Below are 25093 nucleotides of genomic sequence, written 5' to 3' on the forward strand. Positions count from 1 at the left end.
ATTCCAAACCTTAAAGGATTTGGATACGGCTAATCTTTAGGAATATTTTAAAATATGTGTATTATAAAAATTCTCATAGTAGTTATTTGAGTAAAGTAAGTCAGGAACATGTGAAAAACTATTATAACACTTTGATTCAATATAGCTTGAAACATCAAGAGACAGTGTACATTTTCAATGGAGCTAAACTCTCGGATCAGGTCTATTTCAGGGATTCTACCTGGAATCCAACGGTCTATCTAGGAGTCAAAATAGCTCAAACTTGGTAAAAAAACTTAATTTTGAGCAAACTTGAATTCTGACGCGCTATCTTCCGGAGATCATAAGTCTTTCCACATGTGTCCATACGCGATAAGATATACGGGTGGTTCGAAGATTTTGGCTGGGTATAGACTGGCTTTTGATGCCACGGCAGTTAAGAAAGTGAGGGAATGTTGTGAGATTGATATTTGTACTTTTGATATGTCGTCTACAGGTGGTTCAAAGATTTTGGATGGGTATAGATTGCTTTTGATGCCACGACAGTTAAGAAAGTGAGGGAATGTGGTCTACGGGTGGTTCGAATATTTTGGATGGGTATAGACCGGCTTTTGATGCCACGGACCGACTTTTGATGCCACGAAAGTTAAGAAAGTGAGAGAATGTGGTCTACGGGTGGTTTGAATATTTTGGATGGGTATAGACTGGCTTTTGATGCCACGGACCGGCTTTTGATGCCACAACAGTTAAGAAAGTGAGGGAATGTGGTCTACGGGTGGTTCGAATATTTTGGATGGGTATAGACCGGCTTTTGATGCCACGACAATTAGGAAAGTGAGGGAATGTGGTGGGATTGTTTTTGGGAAGACTAATTTGGGTGAGTTTGGTATGGGGAGTTCCACTGAACGTTCTGGTTTTCAGGTCAAAGGTTTGAGTTTTATTGGTTTAAGTTTAGTTTGTTTTGATTTTTGTGTTTTTAACTTTGAATTAGTTGTGGAAACAATTAGAGATTGTACTCAAAATATATATATATATTTTGAGAAACTCGTGTTGTCTTGGTTAACAATCTTTTGAAAAATGCATCAAAGCTTTGAGGTCGATTGGTTTGTACTGTTGTATCTTGTGTAGAAGCGGTATGTGGATTCTAAATCTTATTTTGTACTTGTACTACTAACTCGTGTGGGTAATTTATAGTGTCCTCAATGTACAAAGAAGTGTAGAGTGAAAGATATTATTAAATTGTACATATCACAAATAAGCTTGTTATAAAAAAAAAATGCTCATTATAAGCTTGTTTTGTTTCATTGTTTCAATTACTAAAACTAATTATTTTCCTTACTCATCAAGTCGATTTTGACTTGGCCAATTAGTTGACGATTTAGTCGGGGTAATATATGTAACAGTTGGCTTGGTCCTGGGCAATCTATTTAATGTTTGTTTGGATGATTAGTACCCAAATATGCTTGTTCAAGCTAAACTTAATTCTTCTGGTGGTTATGATAATTATATTAGATTCAAAGTTAGCATTTTTTTTTAGTAGTTGTGTGTAATTGTTTGTTATTTAGATTAGAATGAGGGTTTATTTGGGTGTGTTGGATTTTTTGGGTTATTGAAAATGGGGTAGAATTAGTTTATTATAAAATTTTCTATGACCTCAAATGCTGACCCAACAGAATACTGAGGTTATGGAAATGTTTGTTTGGATGATTAGTACCTAGGTAGTTTAAGGCTGGATGCCTTAGGTAGTTAGCCTCGAGGTACTAGAGGTAAGTCTAGAGCCTATGCATGCTTTTTGAAAAGAAACTTAGTGATCTTTATAGTTATGTTTGTTTGGGGGAGGGGGGCAATGTGTTTGGAAACTTTAGTAAGGATTTTGCATTTGAAGTGCTAAATTTTGAGTAGATAGTTATGAGTGGTCTGGTGATAATACTTGGTGTTTCTTCGCATCCTTGCATGCTGTCCATTAATGAAACACAACCAAATTCATATTTATGAACAGTTTGCAACAAATGTTAGACTTACGCTTCTACAGGGTGCCCACATTGGCTTGTGGGGGGTGGGATGGAAGTTTAATGATTGAGAAGTGAAACCTTTAGCTCTGCTTTAGGTAATAATGGATACTCCATTTATACTACTTCTTCTTTTGTGATCATGGTGACAGTGTCACTGTCCTTCACCTTTACCTCTCTTGCACCAGTGCAAGAATCTCGATTGTGGGTAAGGAAAAGTTGGCCTCTCCACTAGGTCACGTGATCTTTATTTAATTTCCCTATTTTATTCTTCCTCTTTCTCTCTTACCTACAAGTTGCATCTCTAAGTAGTTAGTTTTCTGTGTAGCATGCCTCATTTGCATCCTTATCGTTTATGAGTCTTAGTCTAGGATGTGTATGACCATCTTGTAATTTGTCAATTTATTTTGTCTCATGTTTGGAACTCCTTTTTTCTTCCATGAATCTACCCTAGGTTAGGTGATGATACACCCTTAGGCAATCTTATTAGCCATCAAAATGTGTTAATTTAATCATTTAGAGGGAGGGGGACTTCCATACCATTCACATGCAAGGGTATCTGCATTTGGCTTGGAGGAAACAAGTAATAATTGGTTTTCTAGTGAAGTTTGCATATCACTGAGTAAATAGTTTAGTTTTTAAGCAACTTTGTTAGAATCACCAAATGAAGCCCAAGTCAAAACCATTCAAAATCAAATTAGAAGAAGCTATTCCCCATTCTGGAATGCATCCCTTTTCTAAGTTTTACTTATTTATAAGCTTCAAATAGTGGTTTTTCATAGTAATTACATTATTGCTTTGTGGGAAATATGAGGATCTAGGTAGAGAACGACTTAGTAGACGACGGTAAGGTGAGGATAGAATGAAACAATGGTGGGATCAAAGAATTCAATACTTAATGTGTAGAGATTTTGGTTGAGGCTGATGGGTTTTGGGGAGGAATTAGAATTTAAAGTAATAATAGATTTTAGTTAGGTGTTGTTTGTAAAAAAAATTACCTATCTTTATTCACAGTCTTGTATGGTTGGTTGGTATCATTATGCACCTTAGGCAGTTGATCATGGTGTTTCAGATAGATTGAAAATTAGTTTGTAGCACCTATAAGTGGAAGTGATTAACAAATTATAACTACATGAACAACAAATATTTAGAAATACTGTACAGGGAAGTTCAAAAATACTACGACTAAAGAAATTAACAAATTACAGATACCAGTGATGCTACCAGAAGTGAATACAACATTACTGAATAATAAGTCAGGATTAGAGAATAATAAGCCTCTTACTGAAGACACTACGGGATTAGAGAATACGAATCCGAAAGAAACTACCGGGAAACCTAATCTAGGATTAGTGCAAGCTAACCCGGGATTAGAGTAACTTGTGCCTCAAGAAACGAATCCTATGACTAAAGATACAACTGGGAAACCTAAGCAAGAATTAGAGAAAATTGAAGAAATGAATCCTATGACTAAAGAGACTACCAAATTACAGATACCAGCGATCCCACCTCAAGAAACTATGGGACAACCTATGCATGGATTAGAGCAAGCTAATCCCAGGATTAGAGAAACAAGTCATCCGTATAAGGTCATTCTTATGGTATCCTTGATATTGTCAGTATCAAGCTATATATAAGCTTTTTATTCATGCACGCAGTTATATAAGTTAGTATGTGGATTGCCTAGTAAACAAATATTTACTTATTTCTTAGCAATTGCATGGTTCCTTGTTGATGGTTGAGTGTCTGCTTGTTGTTTTGCCTTGGTTGTACTGAAATGGAGTTAAATCACCACCTTTTGGTATTAAAAATAACGAAATCAAGAGTCCCACCATTACTTTCCCTTCATTAATTTTAACTATCTTATCATAAGATATTCAATCCATGTTCAGCAATTTGTTTAATCTCTTATCTCTTGTATGAACCACTACACCAAAACAGGATATTAGTAACGCTCCAGTTTTTTGCTTAGTAACGTTTTTAAAGTGTAACTAGGTTCCTAACGTTTTATAAGTGTTACAATTATATATAAAGTGTTACGTTAATTTTGCCAAATATGAGAATTAATTTGTTATGTTTTTAAATTGTTTGTTTGGACAAAAAGCGTAAATAAATCATGAATATTAAATATAATATTAAAATAATAACTAAATTAGAATTTAAGATTTCTAAATAAAAATTTCGGAGGAAAAGAATTTTTCGGTGAGAGGGAAAGACCAAAATTATCGCTCTTTCTCTCCTATTTAAGATTACTATGAACAAGCTTTATATTGTTCATCGCCTCTCTCTCAACAAGTTTATCGCTCAACAAGTTTAAGCTCTTTTCATCAGCCTCGCGTTCAAGTTCATCGCTCAACAAGTTTTTGAGTCGACACTCACCGCCACGCCGCTATTAGGTAACGACTTCCTTCGCCTTCTTCTTCTATGATTTTCTATGTTTCATCATCTCATATCTCTTTTTCAATTTTTCACACTACTACTAGGTGATATCACAACTGAAATTAACTTGGGTGTTGGTTGGCTACAGTTATAACCAAAGGTGCGATTTTTATTACTTGTGTTATTCATTAAAAAATTCGATTTTTGTGGTTTGATTTTGCTCTTCTGTATGTAATTAGTAATTACTTATTTTAGTTATGTTATGATTTATATTTTTCCTGGTTTGTGGATTGTTAGATTAATATTCATGTTAGCAAACACACACACGGTCTGTATAATGAATACCACCAGTCCTGTTGATGACAAATTTCTGAATAAAAGGGAATCATCTGTTAGTGTCCTCCCCTTCACCGGTTGAATGCTTTTAACACTGGGTCAATATCTTTGTTAACTAGTAACCTATATCTTGGGTAGACATGCTACCGTACCTGATAGTAGTTTCCAGGCGCAAAAATAATGTCTAGGAATCACATACGATCCCCACACAAGCTTAGACCATACGACCTTGCTCTTCCCACCTTTAATGGTTTTGTAGGCTGACTTGGCTGTGAATATTTCACTGTGAGAAAGGGTCCAATCCATACAGCTTTGTCACTGTCAAGCATGTTGTGAATGTCAGTGTTATTAAGTATTCTGGATTTGATATCACTCTCTGGTAAGTTATGTATAAGACTGTTCCAGCTACCATTCTCTATAAGACCACTGACCATAGCTTCATCATGGCAGTTGTAGTAAGCTCAGCTCCTTGCTTCAGTGTCATAAAGTAGAGAAGTAGAGAAGGATCATGCCATATAGAAGTAGTATTGCCGTTGGCAAGCATATGTCTTGTGTACTTCATGGCTGTCTCTCTTTGCTTAAGAATATCCCTCCATACCCAAGAGCAGTCCCTCGATGGTTCCATAGTCCAGAAATGCCTATTTTTGGTACTATGAGTCCACACCCATCGAAACCATAAAAAGTCTTCCTTTGATGCTATTTTGAAGACTAGCACAAAGTATCTCTTTTTGAAATTCAAACTCATATTTGAAGCAAGTTCAAAATTTTCAAACTTGTATCGAAGTGATTTGACAGTCCGCATCCTATTGGCTGAGCCTTTGGAATAAAATCTACAATGAACTACAATGAAGCAAGGTGTATATCTTGAGTAGAGTGTACGCGTGTTGGGGGGAATGAGAAGTCTTTTATTTTGTCTTGCATTTTGTGCTTATATGTTATAATGCCTTCAAAGTAAAGCGTTTGAAATCAGTCCACACTTAATCCTTCCAGTGCCAAGTAGTTCGTATCTAATTGTGTTTACCAATTGAAGTACATCTGATCATGTTTAGTAATTTAATGGTTAAAATGTAGGCACCGTTTAGCTTGTTTACCAAGGTAGTTCAATATTTATAGAACGTTATGCATCAAATTTTCATAAATAGATAGTGCTAAAAGCCAGGCTAGTAGGAAATGACATTGACCCTATCACTTGTTCCTTGTGTTTACTTGATGTGCTACTTGCAGAATGTCTCAACCGATTCCAAAAGATTGGATGAATGAAAATGACAGACTTGGGAGTGTGTATAGGCAGGGGGTTTCCGATTTTATTCTATTCGCTAGTGGCAAAGACGAAACGTCGACCACGTGTCCTTGCCCATGTAACAAATGTCGAAATAGGAAAAGGTTTGCATATGATATAGTTAGAAAACATTTGATTCATAACGGTATAGAATCAACATATCGTGTATGGGTTTTACATGGTGAGAACCCATATAAGGATCGAATGGTAAACCGAGTTGAAGAAGAAAATAGTGAGGAAGGACTAGGGATAGGGAATTTTGTTGATGTTGCTTATGGCATGCATGAAGAATTAGTGGGTGATTTGAGTGGAGGCGATGGAAGTCAAGCCGAAGATGTTGAACCACCTATTGTTCTAGAACCTGATTTGGGTAAGAGGTACAATGAATATAAGAAAAAAGCAGAAGAAAAATTATACCCCTCATGTGAGGCTCCTGTCACAACCCTTTCAGCAGCTGTGGACCTCCATAACTTGAAGAAGCAGTATAATTGGTCGGGAAATAGTGTGACTGCACTTTTGTCTATGTTGAAAACGTGGTTGCCAGATGGAAACACTTTGCCTTCTAAGTATCCTGCAATGAAGGCAATGTTGAAAGATCTGGGAATGAAAGCTGAGTGCATAGATGCATGTGAAAATAATTGTATGCTATATTATAAGATCGGTTTGATTTGATTATTGTGTCCTCAATGTGAAACGCCTAGGTACAAAGTAAAGGAGGGGAAATCGGAAAGAAAAAGAAACAAAAGAGGCGAAAAAAGTATTGAGACATTTCCCTTTGATTCCTAGACTTAAAAGGTTGTACACTATATCATGGATAGCACGTGAAATGACATGGCACAGTAGAGCGACACCTTCTTGGAATTATATGAGGCATCCAATCAACTCGCTTCAATGGAAGACATGTAAAGATGATTGGCCAGATTTTGCTAAAGAAGGGCGTAATGTTTGGCTTGGAATTGCAACTGATGGATTCAATCCACGTGGTGTTCAATCCACTGGTTATAGTTGTTGGCCTGTTTTCGTGGTGCCTTATAATCTGCCACCGTCTTTGTGTATGAAATCTGAGTTCCATATGATGTCGTTGTTAATACCTGGCGAAGGCACCGAAATCAAACATCGATGTATTCCTTAGACCACTAGTTGATGAGTTACAACAGTTATGGAAAGAAGGGGTGGCGACTTATGACATGCACAAACAGGAGCATTTTACTTTGAGAGCTATGTTGATGTGGGGTATTCATGATTTACCAGCGTATGACAATTTATCGTCGTAACACACATGGTTACAAAGCCTGTCCCTATTTGTGGTGATGAAACTCCGCCTATGCATCTTCGAATGCAAGGAAGATCGTTTATACAAATTACCAGATGTTTCTTAAATCTGATCACCCATTTAGGCAAGGCAAGTACTTAGGAGTTAAGACAAAAGAGTTAAACCCTCCTCCGCCAAGGTTAAAGGGAGAAGTAATTGAGAAAATGTTAAGTCGTGTCCATTATGTACCTGGGAAAGTATTAAAAGGTACCAAACGGAGTATAGATGATGTGGATGTGGTTGCTATTGGAGATGATGAAGATGATGAAGATTATGAAGTTACTGAAGCATGGTATAAGAGGTCTATTCTCTTTGAACTAGAATATTGGCCGAATCATAAAATTCGACATGTTATTGACGTGATGCACGATGAGAAGAACGTGGCAGAACACATAATAAATGCGATTCTTGACAAGAAAGACAAAACAAAGGATCTGATTCGGTGCACGAGAGGATTTGAAGAAAATGGGGGTTCATAGTGGTCAATGGATGCAAACAGACCCAATCACAGGGAGATCTGTTAAACCAAAGGCCCCATTTGTTTTGAATAAAGATGAGAAGCTTGAGTTCTACACAATTTTGAAGAATTTGAAGCTTCGTACAGGTTTTTCATCGAACTTAAAAAACATTGTCACTTTGAGTCCTCCTGGTTTGCTTACAATGAAATCACATGACTATTACGTGATTATGTGTTACTTGCTTCCAATTTTGCTTCAGCACGCTTTTCCAAAACACCGCGATTTGCGTAGAGCTATTCATCAGATTAGCTTATTTTTTAATCTTCTATGTTCGAAAGTCTTAATCCGAAAGGAAATCCAAGATGCCAAATACATGGTTGAAGAGGCATTGTGTGTATTAGAAAAGTATTTTCCAACCGCTTTCTTTGATATCAGCATCCACCTCTTGGTGCATTTGGCTGATGAAGGGTTGATTTGTGGACCTGTGTATCCTAGGTGGATGTATCCATTTGAACGGTATTTAAAATGCCTTTACTTTTATTTTTTATTTAGTGGCAATTATTATCGACGAAACTACAAAGTACAATTTTGGTTTTGTTTATTTTAATAGGGCAATGAATGAGTGTAAAAATATTCTGAGCAATAAACGTTATGTTGAAGGCTCCATTGCGGAGTCCTATATTGTTTCGAAGTCATTAGGGTATGCTATGGAGCACATGCCAAATTCTCGGGATGGAAATCACAAAGCTACTCGTGAGGCGTTTCTAGATGAAGATGGAGAATATAGTGATGAGGGGCCTATACTTGAGGGTAAAACTGTGATCCTAGGCAAGAAACAATGGATACAAATCCGTAGGTGGGTTATTTTTCGACTCGACATCGAAAAGCTTGATGAACATTACAGGTTTGATTGTTTTTGATAGATTTGACTCAAACATTTACTAGTCTAAAAAGTCGTAATAAATAGTCGTGTCAAACTGTATAAACAAATTGTAGTGAATATCGTGCCTTGCAAGTAACTGCACGTGCCAGAAAAAAAGGGTAGCAAAGACGTATGGAGATACAGACTGAGTTTATTGTGTGGTTATATGACAAGGTATTGTTTTATATATAATTTAGTTTAGTAGGATATTACAATTAGTATTTTAATTTTATCTTTCTAATTGTCGTTTTTTTTTTACTTCACAGTTGTTGGCTGCAAAAGACACAGATTGTGACTTATGGCGATTTGTCCAAGGACCATTGTTCAAAGCTAAAACATATAAAAGTACCGTGTTAATGGTTTTGTGTTCTCTACTAGGTCGCATGACCTAAAACAGTTTCCACACAAGATAGTGGTGTTTGCATGAAAGCAATCACTACGTTTACGTCGAGTAGGAAAGACAAAAATCCCATTGATGCATCGACTAAGTGGTATGGGGTTATCGAACAGATAATAGAGTTGGACTATACGACCTTCCAGCATGTTGTCTTTTACTGCAATTGGGTGAGGGTGGAGGACAATACCAATGGTTGTAAACTTTGTCCGTGATTCTAATTTGGTGATGGTTAATCTCAATAGGCTAAAGAGTGTTGATCAATACTTTGATGAGCCGGTGATTCTTGCTTCTGAGGCTAGTCAGGTGTTTTACTCGGAGGATTTGAGAAATCCTAACTGGTGGGTAGTCATAAATTCGCCTAGGCGATTGACAAGTCGAGTTGATGAACTAGATGCACCAATTGACTTCCAATCTATTCTTGAGGACCAACCTAATTTGCAGCCGTTGATGGAAAGTCTAACCTGATTGTAATAGTTGCACTATCATATTATGAGATTTTTAGTTGCATGCGAATTTCTCATTTTCTACTTTTAGATATATAAACTCTTTCTATTTTGAAGTTTGTCTGTGTAGTTTGGTGAAAGGTGTGTTTGAGTTGTTTTTTTATCTTTTTTTTTAATCAAGAATAGTCTCTATAAATGTATACTTTTGAACTTTGTCATTTTTTTGCGGTATCCTAATTTTACCTATTTGTTCTAACATTTTTTTGTCATATAGTAGGCTATTTAATAATGGCACTAGGTCATTCTCAATCTATTGCTTCCCAGCCATCAAGTTCAGTCCCACTTCCATCTCATAATTCAACTTCAAACTCTCACACATCTCAGCTTTCGAGAAACTCACCAACGATTACCAAGTTACCTATAGAGTTCGATGAGGATGGCGTCGCTGTGGGTCCTAACCATGCCAAATGGAATACCCAGGTTGGTATTTATGTTCGATCTCGTATTCCAATTCATTACAAGGATTGGAGGAAAATAGATGGAAGCTTCAAGGATAATGTCTGGAATAAATTAATGGTAAGATTTACATGTACTTTAATTTCGATGATAGCATCCATTATTCTTGAATATTAGTATGTTTTTCAAATCCTATATCTACATGTTGTCCAGCCCTATGTATGGAAATTTACTTAATATGAAATAAACAAAAGTCACTTTGGTCATGTAGGAAGAATTTGAGCCTAATGTTCCCCAAGCAATGGCATGCCGAGAAGTTGAAAAGGACTTTCCCCAAAAGTTCAGATCAGCAAAGTATGCCCTGCGAAAAGAAATTTTGCGTAAGTGCGGGAGCTTGGAAGAAGCTATTGCAGCATGCCCAGATGGTAAGGACCCAAATCATTGGGTTGTGTTTGTTAGAAATGAGAGTACCGCTGAAGTGAGAGCTAGAAACGCAAAGAATGCAGAGAATGCCAAAAAGAATATATATCGACATACTAATGGGCGGGACACATATGCCCATAAACTGGATAAAATGGTAGGTGTCTATTCTTGCACTAACGATTTCTTATCACGTTATACTAACAACTATTAAGGATTTTTTTTTGTAGGATAAAGAAGATCCTAGCAGAAAACATGGACGGGTAGATAGTTGGAAAAAAGGACATGAGCGTCGCGATGGAACTATATTAGCGAGTGCTCAGACCCATTATGTAAGTTTTAATAACATTGAAGCTTGAACTTACCTGTGTGTTGGTATTGTATATAGACTATGTTGCATATTGTATTACTCATATCGGTGGTTAATATTGTAGGAACAAGTGGAGGCTTCTCATAAAAAAGAAAAAAGAAGCAAGCCGGGGTGGTGAGGCGGTGTAATGGAAGTAGACTTCGATAATGATGAGTTGTCCGAAGTCTTTGGGCCCGACAAAGGGAGTAGAACTCGTGGAATCAGCTCCAACAAGTCTAAGAAGCAATTGCAACGTCAGGTATTGCAAAGGCATTATTGCACAAGCAAACTCTTCATCCAATTCCGAGTTGAAGGGGAAATGAATGAAGATGAAGTCTTCCTTAGTTAATGTCATGGGCGTGTTAAAGGTGAGTTTGCAGTTTGCACTTGTGCTTTATTGCATACAATATCATTATGTATAACTAATTGTTACTATAAATTGTGTCAGGATGTACTTAAGGCTGTCAAAAGCAATGGAACACCGACTGCTCAACCACCGTGCGGCCAAACAACACCAGAAACTGAAGTCGGTTCAAGTTCTATTCGTCACTCGACTCAACAAAACTTGATGAATATGTTTGCAAATTTGAATCCTCCTTCTGGGACGCTTGGTTCTTCACCAAATGTATCTTTATTAAATAGGGATGGTGTAGTGGTTGCTAAGGGGTATGTCATGACAGAGACAGCTGGAGATTGCAATGGCAGAAAAGTTCTCGCAGGTGAAAAAAGGTCTACATAGAGGAAGTCTTAGTTGGTGATGCTCTTGTTTACGATGGGCCCCAAGATGGAGTTAGATTTTTGGATGGCTTTAGTGCAGGAGGTCCTTTAATTTGGCTCGAGTCAAGGATGCAGTTTTCTTAATAAGTTGTTTGGGATATGCAAACTTTCTGAACGTGGAATTTTTCAATATGGTTTGGTTACTTTATGTTTTGAATGTCGTTTGTTTTTTATTTAATATGGATGTCATAGTGACTTGACAAACTCATGGTCTTTTTTTTGGTATGGATGAGTATTGACTTTAATATGTTCGTACTATATCTATTTATTAAATTTGATTGCAGTATATGTATGCTTGTTTGCTTAGCTGGTTGAAGAAAGTACTAACCCATTTTAACTCCGCGTCGTGCAAATCAATATAATTGGTTTTGCACTGCCGGTCCCAAGCCCGGATAAAGGAGGAGGGAGGATGGTGGAGCCTTGACCTTTCTTTCCCTACTGACGCTATAAAGAGAAGAAGGAAGAAGTGGAGCCAGAGGGCGAGAGGCTGATCCGAGCGAGATCAAAGGACTGTGTATTTTGTGTCAATTTTTGGTTTATTTTCCAATTCATGTTTATGCTTATTTTTATCATTTTTCTACTCAATTCTCGAGTTTAAGCTTTGTTTGACAGATTTCTTTGAAGGCGATGAAAAGACGTGTTTCAATTCTTTTCAAGGGCTGGCAAGGTTAGTAAGGGTGCTCTTTTTTAGCATATCATATTACCTCTTAATATAGTGGATCGTAAATATTTTTAGAGTGTTCATTTGAGATCATTTCCAATTTACTGGATTCTTGGCTTATTAATCGTGTCCTGTTATCCTGGAAATGCCACATACATTAATACATAAATACTAGTCACTGTTTACCAATCAAAGAAGGATACGCCATATTTAGTCTTTATGTATTCTTGGCTTAAATAGGTCATGATATTGACATTGAAACAGTAGTATATTTGTTCAATTTCATTTCTTCAGAATGGTTATAGGATTTATGTAGCCAAACTATTACCTAAAGTGCATTTCAGTAGAAATTTGTGATTGTTATCGGACTTTCTTGGATGAATTAATAGACACTTTGTCATTGCCAACTGTTGAGATGTTACTTAAAGGTTTAGAGGCTGAATTTCGAACAATTACACCCGAGTTTGAAAAGAAGCTCAAATAAGTAGAGGATACATGCCAAAGCACAAGTAATTTTCTTTAGGATACATGTCAAAGTTGAAATTATAAATTTCAGGTTCAAAATGCACCTTTGCACTGTTGGTTTATCTCTACTTTTCTCTACATTTTAAATGAGAGGCTGGGCTTCTTTGTGTAATGTGTAACTAGATGTCAACCCACAATTTTTCTTGACGCCATAAGATCTATAATAAAGGAATTTGACAAAATGGCCTATAGAAACAGACTTTGGACTTCTTTGTTTGTGAAGAGCAAATCAAGTTATAGCTAATGCCTTGTATGTTTATCCACTAGAATTCTTAGCAAGAACAGATTAACTGGTTACATTCTGGCAGAGTTTGGAAATCTGAGAAGTGTTATGGAGATGTAAGGAACCTCCAGTTTTTCCTATTTTATTACATTAACATACATGTGTAATGTTTCTAAACCAATCTAACCATGCTATTATATTGTAGAGACCTGTCAGAAAATCAACTCTATGGTCAAATTCCTCAGGAACTTCGGTTGACTCTGAATTTGTTTTCACTGTGAGTTATACTTCTGATGTTTAATATTAGAGAATGAATCCCGAATTCAGCCTCTCGGGGGAAGAACCTGAGGTTTTAGACTTTTAGGACATTGGCTCTGTGACAAATGTGTGTTCAGTGCACCTTTTGACAGATCCCTAGCTGATGTAATCGCACTGGTCATCCTTCTCATGATCTTAGTGGCAGCATGCAGACCGCACAATCCACCTCCATTTTCTGAAGGAGCTCTGGACAAACTAGGTGCGTCCCCACTCCATAACTACTCGAATAGTTGTTGTGGCCCAAATGGCTTGTTTACTCTCCGTCACCTAAATATGTTGTCCAATGTTTAGTGCGCACCAAGATGATTAAGAGTCTTAATTAGCTAATTGTCTGGAGCTTGTGGTCCTGCTTTTGATGAATAGCAGTAATGGCAGCTTGTGGGTTGATCACTTGGGTAAATAGTGGGAGCATTCAATTCTCTCTAAACAATGGGATCACTTTAAAAACGATTTGAAAATTAGAAAATATGAAACCGCTTTAAAAGTGATATTAAATGTAGAAAAAAGCAAGTCACTGAATAAGTGATGTCCTGTGGTTCCAGTTTTTTAATTTTTTCACCAAAATTAGCTTATTACCTCTTACTTGTGTTCGGTCTTGGATGAAAAACTTGAAAACTCAGTTTATTGGTCAAGATTATCTTCAGGTTCAAAGTAACAATATTGATAGCATAATGGCATTTGGATTTGGAGATCTAACCATGGATATTACTACTGATGATCGATAATCAAAACCAGTTGTGGAATGAAAACCATTTGGATATGATGGGACTTGATGCACCTGACCTTGCTGGTCTAGAGGAAAATCTACGGGTTTTTTCACACTGTAACTTCAATGAACATAGTTTTTCTACTCTCACTAACATGGGTATGAACATTTCCCCTTATTATGAGATGGTGGATCACCAATTTGAAGCCGAGTCGGTCGTGATGGTGATCGAAAAAAGTTTGCATGGATTTTTAAACTTTCCCATAGTGCGAGTTACACAAAGCACTTGGTCAAACAACACCAGCAAAGTTGCAATGATTATCTGTGGATCCCAAATGGCTCAGGTGATGATGTGCGTAGCAGCTCAATTTGCAATACAGATTTCACTGGAAGTAGGGAGCCATCAGCTGGGGTATCCAATGGATTTATTTTGAAAAAAAGAGATGCAGATAATCTATTGGATGCAATGGTTTCATATATGCAGATAATCAAATACTTCGATTCTATTAGATATGATATAGGACAACTAGTTTTTTATTTATTTATATTTTTTCTTCTCTTAGATACTTGCTATCAGGTGGATAAACTGAATCTGTTCTTGTTATACACCAGGTTTCTTTTCGGTGTCTGGCCAGCTCTCTTGTTGGCTTAGTACTAATCATACATGCACGTGGAATCATGGGAACAAAGGGTAGTACTCAATATATGGAAAACCTGTTTCCCCTTTATAGGTGACCCTTGATCTAATATTCTTATAAATTCCAATATGTCACACGTGCTCTAGCTCTTGAAAAATCAGAAGTTGTTTTCCTTGTCTCTTGTTAATCTTGAAATGTAAACTTCCTGCAGTTTATTTGGATTAGTTGTATCCTGTTTGCGTTCGGGCCAACGGGACTTTTCCCACTTGCTTGGGATTGCCTCTCCCGTCAAACTATTGGAGCTTTCGCTTCGTCATGTGAGAAAGTATTAAGCACGAATAGCAATAAAGGTTCATTCAGAGAGGCTCTTTCTTCCAAACCAAAGGCTTTCTCTCTTTAGCGTTGAAGGGCTTCAAAACAAACTCTTTCCCTCTGCTCTTGTGAAATGCTGAATTAGAAAAACCAATGAGAGAGGACTAAGCCGACAGCGAAGCGCTTAAGGAGATCGAGAGCCGGCGGACCAAAAGAAGATACCTTCCATTTTGAGACCATATCTGGCGAAGCTATAAGTACGAGCAAGCATAGGTTACGGTAGCGCAATTCCAAAACCGGGAGCGAGCAAGTGAAGGCGGGGGCAGCACCTATTAGGGTTCACCCCTTGATCCGAACCATAAGCGGGTTATCCTAATCCGATGCAGATTATTATTAATAAACAAAGGCAAAGCCGATTGATCGAACACTACCAAAATAAGTAGCACAAAGCGGTACCACGGCCTCCATATACGGATCCCGTGCCAATGGACTTTGTTGACCGGGAAACTAAGCGAAATTGCAGTTTACTCGGTTGATCAAGTTGAAACGTTGAAAAAGAATATTCGGATCCGAGCCAATTCTGACGGGGACTTATCCGTCTCTCCTGCCTCTATAGTGATTATCCCTGCTTATGACGATAGATCCACTTTAATGGATGGGTAAATCACTGAATCAACCGGTGTTCCGGCCACTCCCATCACTTATAGGTAACATAAGCTCGCGGGTTATAAACCTTTTTGACGGTAAGCATGCTTGGTTTGAAGCATAGGTAGATCGGGATCAATATAAGCCAGTAAGCCCCAGTGCCTAAGATATCCACCAGGGGATTCTCCAAAGGGAGCATAGCAGTTCATGTATGCTGTCAACATATTCTTTTGGAGGCGTTATCGTGTCAATTATCCATTTATATGAACAGAGTTAGGATACAGAGAAGTCTTCTGGACTGGACTTCTGGACTTAGGACAAAGTGAGAAACAAGTTGAATATGATCGTGCTGGTAGAGCGATTAAAGGCCAGGTAAGTTGTTTAACATTTATTCATGTATATGTTCATTGGTTCCCTTGTTTGATTGCCGAGCCTTAGTGTTTGGAAACCCCTTTTAGTCTTCAACAACACTTTTCATTCCCGCTTCAATTTGGATGGCATCTTTTATGGATTAATGCCCCTCAATATGTTTTAGGGCTATCAGTCTATCATTTGTAACAACTTTGATATTTCTCGTATTTCAGTTTTTTTCTAAATTTTGATGATTTTGAGATGTAGCTGTTCTCACATATATATGGTATTTGCTGGAGACAACACTTACAAGAAGTATGAGGAGGATGTCTATATTAACAACCATACATGTGTATGGGGTTCTTGGTGGAAAGATCATCAGTGGGGTTACAAATGCTGCAAGCAAATAATCGAACAACAGCACTTTGACTGGAGCAAATTGAATTGAGGTTGCCCGAAGCGACTCTGAGATCTTTGAAAGCTAACATTGCTCGTAAAGAGGCCACTCAAGGTGAGCCTATGCTCTATAAAAGATCGCTTTGTAAAAGACAGACATGCTTTTAAGTTGCTAAAATTATAAAATCAAAGAATTAAAAACCAAAGGGTTTGTCATGATAAATTGATTTTACAAGTGTGGTCAGAATTGTCATGAACCAGATCTAATCTTTATCTGGTCGGTAATTGCATTCTTTTTGTATTTATAATTTCACCGAACATTGAATATTGTCTTTTGATGTTAAACTATTGTGAATATAAAATTTGAAGGAATCTCCATTGAAAATTGTTTTTTTGTTTTTCTTCTTTGACGTTTTTAAAAATACTTGCAATGTGTAGCCTAACATGTCTTAAATCTTACAGAGGATCCTACACATGTAGAAAACAAAAATCTTGCTACTTGAGGAACTGATGTGCCTGATGATGTGGTTCTTAACCAGAAAAAAACTTGCTGAAACACTTAAGAAGGTTTGTGTGCTCGTTGTTATTCCTTTTCCTATTATATGCTTATTGCGTGTCCAGTTGGCTATATATATACATGTTTTTTGCTTGAAACTCAAATTTTACCTTAAGAAGCTCTTGATCTCGACTTAAAACACATTTGCAAAGAAAGACATGGTTTTGCAGAGATTATGCCTCAAGCTTGAAACAACCACCATAAAAGATAAAGGCGTGGTTTCCCGGAGATTATGCCTCGGGCTTTTCCAAGCATAGCAGTGTTCATTGCACTGTAAGTTTCCAAGTGATATATGTTTCGGACTTTCCAAGTGCTTAATATATAGATATTGCTTTGTACTCTTAGTGCCACGCGTGCAAGGTCAAAAGTATATATATTTTGAATTTAGAAAGGTGTCCACAAATTGTAGGAAGTATACATAATTTAGATTGTGAAGTCTTGTTGAGTTATGAGCTAACATTTTACTGCTGAAGCATATACTACTGACATGCCACAAAAAAGCCACTGCAGACCACTAACAGCCCACACACAAGCCACATAGGCCAAGTTCTTACCCTTTTTTGCATTTAGAAATTAAAAGGATGTTTATACATTAAGTATGAAAGCGCTTGTATCTTTCCAGCTAAGTGAATTTAATATTTTGCTGGTATTTATCAAGTATTTGTTCAATCGTATTGCAGGCTAACCCGGATTATAAAGGTATGTCATCATTGTAGGCCTGGGGAGGTGCCTCTCTCTCTCCCTCTCCCTCTCCCAATAGGCTTCTTTTATTTTTGTGGTTCCTTTTATGACTTTATTTAATTTGCTTGCAGGTCTTACTTGGTATTGATTTACACACATGCAATGTTGGTGCATTTGGCTAGTTCACTAGTGGAATTGGAAACACTGATGCCGGTTTTGTTATGGGTGCTGGAAAACTCCTTAAGGTATGTTCGTGATTTCTTTGTAGCTTATTGATATTCCAATCCCATCCAGTCAAGCTATGTATGAAAGCATAAAAACCGTTTAAACCTAAGTAAGATGGACATTTCATATTCTTGAAACCCCCCCCTAAAAAAAAATCTTCCCCGCTCTGCTCATGCCCCCACTGCAATGCAGTATACTAGTGTATATAGTGTCCTTTTGATTCGAGGATTAGTTATTTGACTTAACTGGCATTGGTCGAGATGGTTAAGTAGCTGGTTCTACGAATCAATATATATTTGAGTAGTTAGGTTTACGACCGAGGTCTGAGGTTTTAATATATGATATGAAAGTATATTATTTGATTTTCAGGTTATGACGGGATTTATGTCTATGAAATGTTGAAAATACAAAGGAGATTTTGCCAAAAATTTTATGTCTTTCGTCAAGGTGTCTGACAAGGTTATAGGGTTTTGGGGCGTTACATAAACTTTCAATACTATGCTTCTATTGCTACTAGTCTATTACCATACTCTCTTTTCTGAATTTTGTAGTTTGAGTATAAGGAGCTACTACTTAAGAATAAGATATAATGATATAAGTATATATCTATACATATTTGTTTTCTACTGCCTGACTCCTTTTTATTTATTTCTATTGGTGTATATGATGAAAAGGACTTTTCTGATGATACCATACCAAAGTCATCCCCTGATGCTTGCAACTATTGAAAGTGGGAGTTCTGTACAAATGACGTGAGAGCTTGAGTTTAGGGACAAGTCTCATTGATTTGGAAAACAATGTATATTTCATTCGTGACAAGTCTTATTTATGAAAAGGCGTTTTCGTGATATTATTTTAATAAAAGATTATGTGATTAGATGTATTTGTGAGATTTTTTGTATATGTTATGGACGTAGAATACCCAATAAGTGGGGACATCTTTATGCAGGTTAGTAGTCTCCCAAAAAGAGTGGTTTTGGGAGAAATTATTTTTTTTACATATGAAATAGTTTTGTAACGGTGGAAAACCGTAACTAAGCTTTGTAATAAGTAACACTTACAAAGCAACAAAACCGTTACCAAAATGTTACAAATTCTATAAATCAATTACATAAATAAACGTTACTAACTTTCTAAAACCGTTACTGTTGTTGGAAAAGAGTAACACAAAAAAGCGTTACTAATACTATAAAACCGTTACTGTTGTTAAAAAAACGGTCAAAAAGTGTTACGAACTCTATAAAAGCGTTACTAATGTTAGAAAAGAGTAACACAATTAAGCACATAAAACCGTTAGCAAATATTTTTAGTTACGGAAAAAACCGTTACAATAAATAATTATGTAACGGTTTTAAACCGTTACAAATATTATTAGTAACGGTTTCTGACCGTTAGGAATGTACTGTTTTGGTATAGTGAACTGTTCTAGTTTAATTATCTCGGCTCTAACTTTTTTCTACTAATCTACTTCCTACTACACCTTGCAGCATGGACAACAGACTACAAATTATGCAGCATTTATACTTACAAGATGATCATATATCATCTTTGCTCATGGAAGGAGAGGTAACTAGCTATCTTCAACTATTTATTAATTATAAATTTTCAGTTTGCTTCTATTAATTAACATTCAATAACTTGTCTAAATGAGTAACATGTTCGACCAGTGGTCCATACATATGAGCACAATCAAAAGGTAAATGACTGGATATTATCTAATGCCCAAAAGAAAATGGTCGCAGGTTTGGGCTTCAAGCACCTGAGAAAAATAGGCCAGTTCCATGGGGACCGGGACTTGATATCTGCTTTGGTTGATCGTTGGCGACCAAAGACTAAATCATTCCACTTTCCAACTTTTGAAGCAACAATTACACTAGAGAATGTTGCCTATATTCTAGGCTTAAATGTAATTGGGAACCAATTGTGGGCAACTCAAAATTGAACACTCATGAAGCATGTAAGAAATATTTGGGCCTAAGTCCTCCAGAGTCAGAGGTAAGAGGGAAATCAGTGAAATTGTGCTGGCTGCAAACTACCTTCGTACGCCGACGAGCAGGTGTGAGCGAAGCATAACGCGTGATTGCATTTGTGTTATTCCTCATTGGAAGCACAATTTTTCAGAGCCAGGAGGTTATCATGTGCATACGAAGTATCTACCATTCCTGGCTGATACGAAAAATTGTGCCTCGTATGCTTGGGGTATGCTTGGGGTACTGATGTGCTTGCGTTCCTATTCAGGTCACTCATGCGGGCATCACTTCGTCGTAGAGAAAATAACAAAGGCCGCAAAAGTGACTGTAATTTTGTTTTGAATGTTTGTGGCTCTTCAACTCTACTGTTGGTAAGTGTTGTAACACTGTAGCTTCAAATTCTTTTATGGATTGTTCTTTATTAATTAACTATGTATTGGATTGTAATTGTGGATGTTTGCTTCTAGGCATGTGATAAGAGCCAAAAACTGTAGTTTTAACCCCTTAATAATATTACATTTAGACCAATTATGTGTATAATAAATAAGAGTTATTACTGTTTACGTGCTTTTATGTATTTCAGGTCTTGGAGTCAAATATATGAAGAAATATGTCACTTTTTCAAGAGAAAGGAGCAAAGGTTGGTTACTAAGAAGTTCTATGACTAAAGGCCAAGATTCAAGGAGAAAAAGCCTTTTTAAGCCCAGTCAAAGCTAAAAAGTCAAAGTCAATGCGAGTAGAAATAGAGTATAAAAGTCAACAGAATTTCCGTAAGTCGTATCTTTGGACTCAGACCTCGGAATTGGGGCTATTATATGTCAAAACTACCATCCCGGAAAGAGCTTTCTAACGGTCTAAACCTTGATCCAATCAAAAGAGTAAAAGTAGACGAAAAGGCTGTGTCAGTAATTTCCAACAGATAAACCTTTTTTGGACTTAAGTAATTTGGTTTTGTGTCACACCCCGAATTTCGACAAAATCGGAAAACCATTATTTGTTCCCGACTCTTCGATTTTTGAGGTGTGATGCACTCTCCACTTCCAAAAACCCATCATCTATTTAATTATTTTAATAATTTGAAACCAATAAAATTTTTAAATAAACAAAAGTCCTCGTCATTACCAAAAACTCACAAATATGTTTAAATTACAAATTTCCTTTCAACAACACTTTCATTATAATTACAACTGAAAATACAAAAAAAACATTGTCTCAATTAAAATCTATTGCACCTCAAGGGAAAACAAAACATATCCTAGAATGAGATGCTAGCGCAAACCACAAGCAACAACCAACCTTTTTCAATACTAATTCTGTCAATACTTATCAACTGGGTTCATTTTATGAACATACCCGATAAGCAAACATGCAAATTGGGTCAGCATTATAAACAATGCTGGTATGAGTAGCCCTAAAAATACAAATTATACTTATACATATATATACACAATCAATAAGGCAGTTAGTTCCTCCACCGAGGCGCCTTCGCTTCCAACGACTAATACAACATTCTTAAATACACTAATTAAGGCAGGTAGTTCCTCCACTAAGGCGCCTTAGCTTCCAATCCGTACTAGACCAACTGTATCCAATAATAAAATAACAAAACTAAAACTTACTCTATACTTACGATGATGTAAGCCTAATCACAGAGTGGGTCACACCTGCATAGATAATCAATTCAACCCACCCTTCTGCAAAGTCATTGTGAATGCAACATAAATTACAATAAATCATTTATTATAGATTTAACGTACACTTTGATATATCATCACAATTATTGTTTAAACTTTCTTCAAGTGTCTCTAGAATCACGTCGTCTCTATGTCTTACCTAGTTTCCCTGGCTACCATAATCACTCCCCAACGCCGAACATGTACATCCACATTCCTCCCCTCACGTAATGAACCACTCCGTATGTAATTACCCTAAGCGGGATATCGCATACCAGGTAACCCCCACACGAACGTCATTACATGGGTACTGCCACTATTCGGCATAAAATATAACGCGCATCTCGTTCTAAAGTTTGCGAACGAGATAATCAAACTACTATTCAGCTACGCTAGAAGGGCCATTCAGATTCACTGAAACGCCAGAAGGAACAATCAAATCACATACGCCCTTCACATGGGCCAATCACATGAGTTGGGGTAGCTAGGTTCCAAGATTTTCATTACGTACTTTATTCAGGTATCATACGTATATATCTCATAACAACTTTCATTCTTTCTCGTGCCAAATAAATTATTGCACTAAGCCACAATTCCTTGGAAAATATCCACAAATATTATACTACCTCATAGTAGCATCTCACAAATATAATGATGGAGCGTTTACATTTATTTCTCCAAAAAATATTGCATTTAATATATATATCCCAACATATCATATAATGTCATAATTTTCTTCAAACGTACCGCATAATATTTTTTTATAGCGTTTTAAGAATATCATGTCTCTTAAAACCTCAAACTCGTCACGCGTCAAAAATACACAATATCAACGTCAAATCTTTCTTAGATAATGACAAATCAGTTTATACAGACTTTCACAACATGCTACCATTGGATTAGTCCATAAAATTTAATATATATAAAATAAACAAAGTTAACGAATAACAATCAAAAGGTTGATCAGTTAATGTGTCAAAACCAACATACCAACAAATCCTAAACCAGTGGTCATCCAAACAGGTCCTAACCCAAACCCGTGTTTAAACACTTCCACCCATAGTCCGAACCCAACTAAACAAAACCAAGGCCCAAAAGTCTAAACACTTAAAGGCTCACCTTGACCATTCTAATTTATATGGACCGGCCCAAAATAAAAATAGAAACTGGCCCAAACAAAACAAAACAAACCAACTTAGGTCCGGCCCAAAGAAAACAAAAGAATATATATTTTTTTTGCCCAAAGCCCAGCCCAACTGAGGTCATCTTCCTCACCTGCTCCCTCCACCACCGGATCAGCCACTCCTCACTTCCTCATACCCATAGTTTCACTCCTTGCAAAAACCCCTACAACTTTATCAAACACAAAAATCCCATTCCTTACCTCGATTCCCTTCCTCCAAACTAGATCTCGTCCGCCATTAATGCCTATCGAAGCTCATCTGCACCACTGCCAACCTCCAACCACCACCAATCGGTTCGAGTTTTGATCTCCACCCAAACACCTAATTCTAATCAAACCCAAACATCCTCACTCCTCACCAATTAAATCTCAACGCCATTAACAGCTTTTTCAAAGGATTGACAGTCCCCATAAACCAACAACTCAATCACCCCACTATCACCAATCCTAATCCAACCAACAATTTAACATCACAACAAACCTAAAAGTTCAAACAAAACAAGCAGGACGATTTCTTTCTTTTGGCTTGACGACGCCATTAACACACTTAACAAAGTTTCAGCAGTGGTTCAGCAAAATAATAAACCAACAATGAACCATTTTTAACAATTCGACGAGACCGTAGCATGCTATAGAATAACTACATAATAAATAAATAGAAAAACATATTGTGTGGAAAACCTTTTGGACAGTGAAGCTATCTCTGTATAGCCGTGAAATAGAAAAACTAAACTACTCACCTGTATTGCGAAGAAGTATCTAGAAAATGAAAGAGAATCGATTCAGATGCACAATCCGTGTCTCCCTTCTTCTTTGTGTTTAGCTGTTTTGTTCGAAAAACTGATTTTTCTGAAAACCCTTAATTTATGATAAATCCTTCTATTCTAAAGAATTTATATTAGGCTTAACATTTTGGAAACTTCCTATTTTACCAAATATTTCTATTCCTAATATAGAATATTATTTTCTATTAAAAATATTCTATTTATTACATACCTTATATTCAAATCACTTTTGAAAACTTTCCAACTATTAAAAATCTCTACACAAAATTCAAAATTCAAAATATTTGTTTTCCCTCTTTTCTTTTTCTATCAAAAAGTCGAGCCGACATTTACTAGCCCGTTGACTAAGAAATAAATATCAAATTCTAAAATGCTAAATATTGTTACAAAATAATATAAAAATAATTTAGGGTCTTACATTTTGGGCCTGATTTAAGGGCCCCAAATATAGCTCCAAAGCCCATGCATGAAATTGGAAACCTAGCCCTCTCCTATATAAAGAGGACTAAGGCATAACTCTCTAGTAGTAGAGTTTTAAGTTAGTTAATTATTCACTATTTAGTTTTTAATATAGTTTTTCATTCTTAGACTCTCTTCCATTAGATTTTTTTTTTGCGAGCAAGTAAGGAAATTTATTAAAGAAGGAATTGTCGAAGACAATACAAGTTACATACTGTATCAACCAAAACGATAATATGTCCTAAAGGGACATTCTATCTTAGAGACAAAGTCTGGTCTACTAGAGTACCATACTGAAGTATCCTTCAATAAAGTGGATCCCTTCCTTGCTGCTGCATCCGCGCTAAAGTTGAATTCTCTCCAGACATGTGATAGCTTCCAGTGTTGTAAACGGGTAATTGCTCGCTTCCATCTCGCTCGAAACCTCCATGGGATTGCTTCGCCATTGAATGCTTTTACAGCAGCTTCTGAGATGGCTTCAATCCATATGCAACCCCAATCCATCTCCACCGCTTTCTCGGCTGCCATGACTATGGTTGTGCATTCGGCATGATAGCTGTCTACCCGACCCAGACCCACGGCCAGAACCCCAACCACAGCTAACTCCTTATTCCGGCATACCATACTAGCCCCGCCATTACTAGGAACTCCTTGGGCAGATCTATCGGTGTTGCATTTGATGACATTGCCCACTGGAGCGACCCAATGCACTTCTTGGATCAACTGTGCTGGTGCGCTTTTCACCTGTACGTCCAGCCTATCAAGAATGCGAAATTCTTGCATGTCATTGCGTTTTCTGCCTTGTGACAGCCAGCCCGAAACCTTGATCCCCTTCAGCATTTCTCTCGTAATGAAACTCAAGCGGATAGGTATGTCCTTGAAGTGCTCTCGGTTCCGAGTTTTCCATACCTGCACCATGATGTGGACAATGGCCGCGTTCCACAAGTCTTGAACGATAGAACTTCTCCCTTTTGCTATTCTCTGTAAAGCTTTAAAGCTATGATCCCGAATATTCGGGGCGAACAAGTCTGCTGCTCCATGCCCAAATTTCTCGAGCCTTGCTGCAGTCCCATAACATGTCTTTGGCGTTTTCCTCCTCTTGATGGCAGAAGTGACATCGTGAAGCAAGATTTACCCCTACCTTTTTCACCCTGTCATCTGTTGGTACCGCCTTGTGCAAAAGCTTCCATGCTATACAAGCTGTTCTGGGGTGTAAATGCATTGCCCAAAGCTTCCTATGCCAGGAGATCTTGTTCTTCTTCCGTCTAAT

General features: G+C 37.1%; 2 protein-coding genes and 1 long non-coding RNA gene across 3 annotated transcripts; 2 read left to right on the forward strand and 1 right to left on the reverse strand.

The window, feature by feature from the left end:
- Nucleotides 1-9802: 9802 nt before the first annotated feature.
- LOC147482651 (uncharacterized) lies at nt 9803-10749 on the forward strand. Its single transcript, XM_086579371.1, has 3 exons — nt 9803-10090; nt 10242-10547; nt 10621-10749. Exons 1-3 carry the CDS (start codon nt 9803-9805, stop codon nt 10747-10749), a joined length of 723 nt encoding a protein of 240 aa, XP_086435497.1.
- A 5654-nt stretch (nt 10750-16403) lies between these two features.
- Nucleotides 16404-18590, forward strand: LOC147482652 (uncharacterized). The gene is made up of 3 exons (XR_015205990.1): nt 16404-17546; nt 17660-17773; nt 18428-18590. It is a non-coding gene; the product is annotated as an uncharacterized LOC147482652 (long non-coding RNA).
- Nucleotides 18591-22941: 4351 nt separating this feature from the next.
- Nucleotides 22942-24663, reverse strand: LOC147482653 (uncharacterized). Its single transcript, XM_086579372.1, has 2 exons — nt 24113-24663; nt 22942-23026 (listed from the first exon to the last, which is right to left on the reverse strand). The coding sequence occupies exons 1-2, from the start codon at nt 24661-24663 to the stop codon at nt 22942-22944; spliced, it is 636 nt and encodes a 211-aa protein (XP_086435498.1).
- Nucleotides 24664-25093: the final 430 nt, after the last annotated feature.

The sequence above is a fragment of the Coptis chinensis genome, chromosome 8 (assembly GCF_015680905.1).
Source record: "Coptis chinensis isolate HL-2020 chromosome 8, ASM1568090v1, whole genome shotgun sequence".
In the NCBI taxonomy this organism is placed as follows: Eukaryota; Viridiplantae; Streptophyta; class Magnoliopsida; order Ranunculales; family Ranunculaceae; genus Coptis; species Coptis chinensis.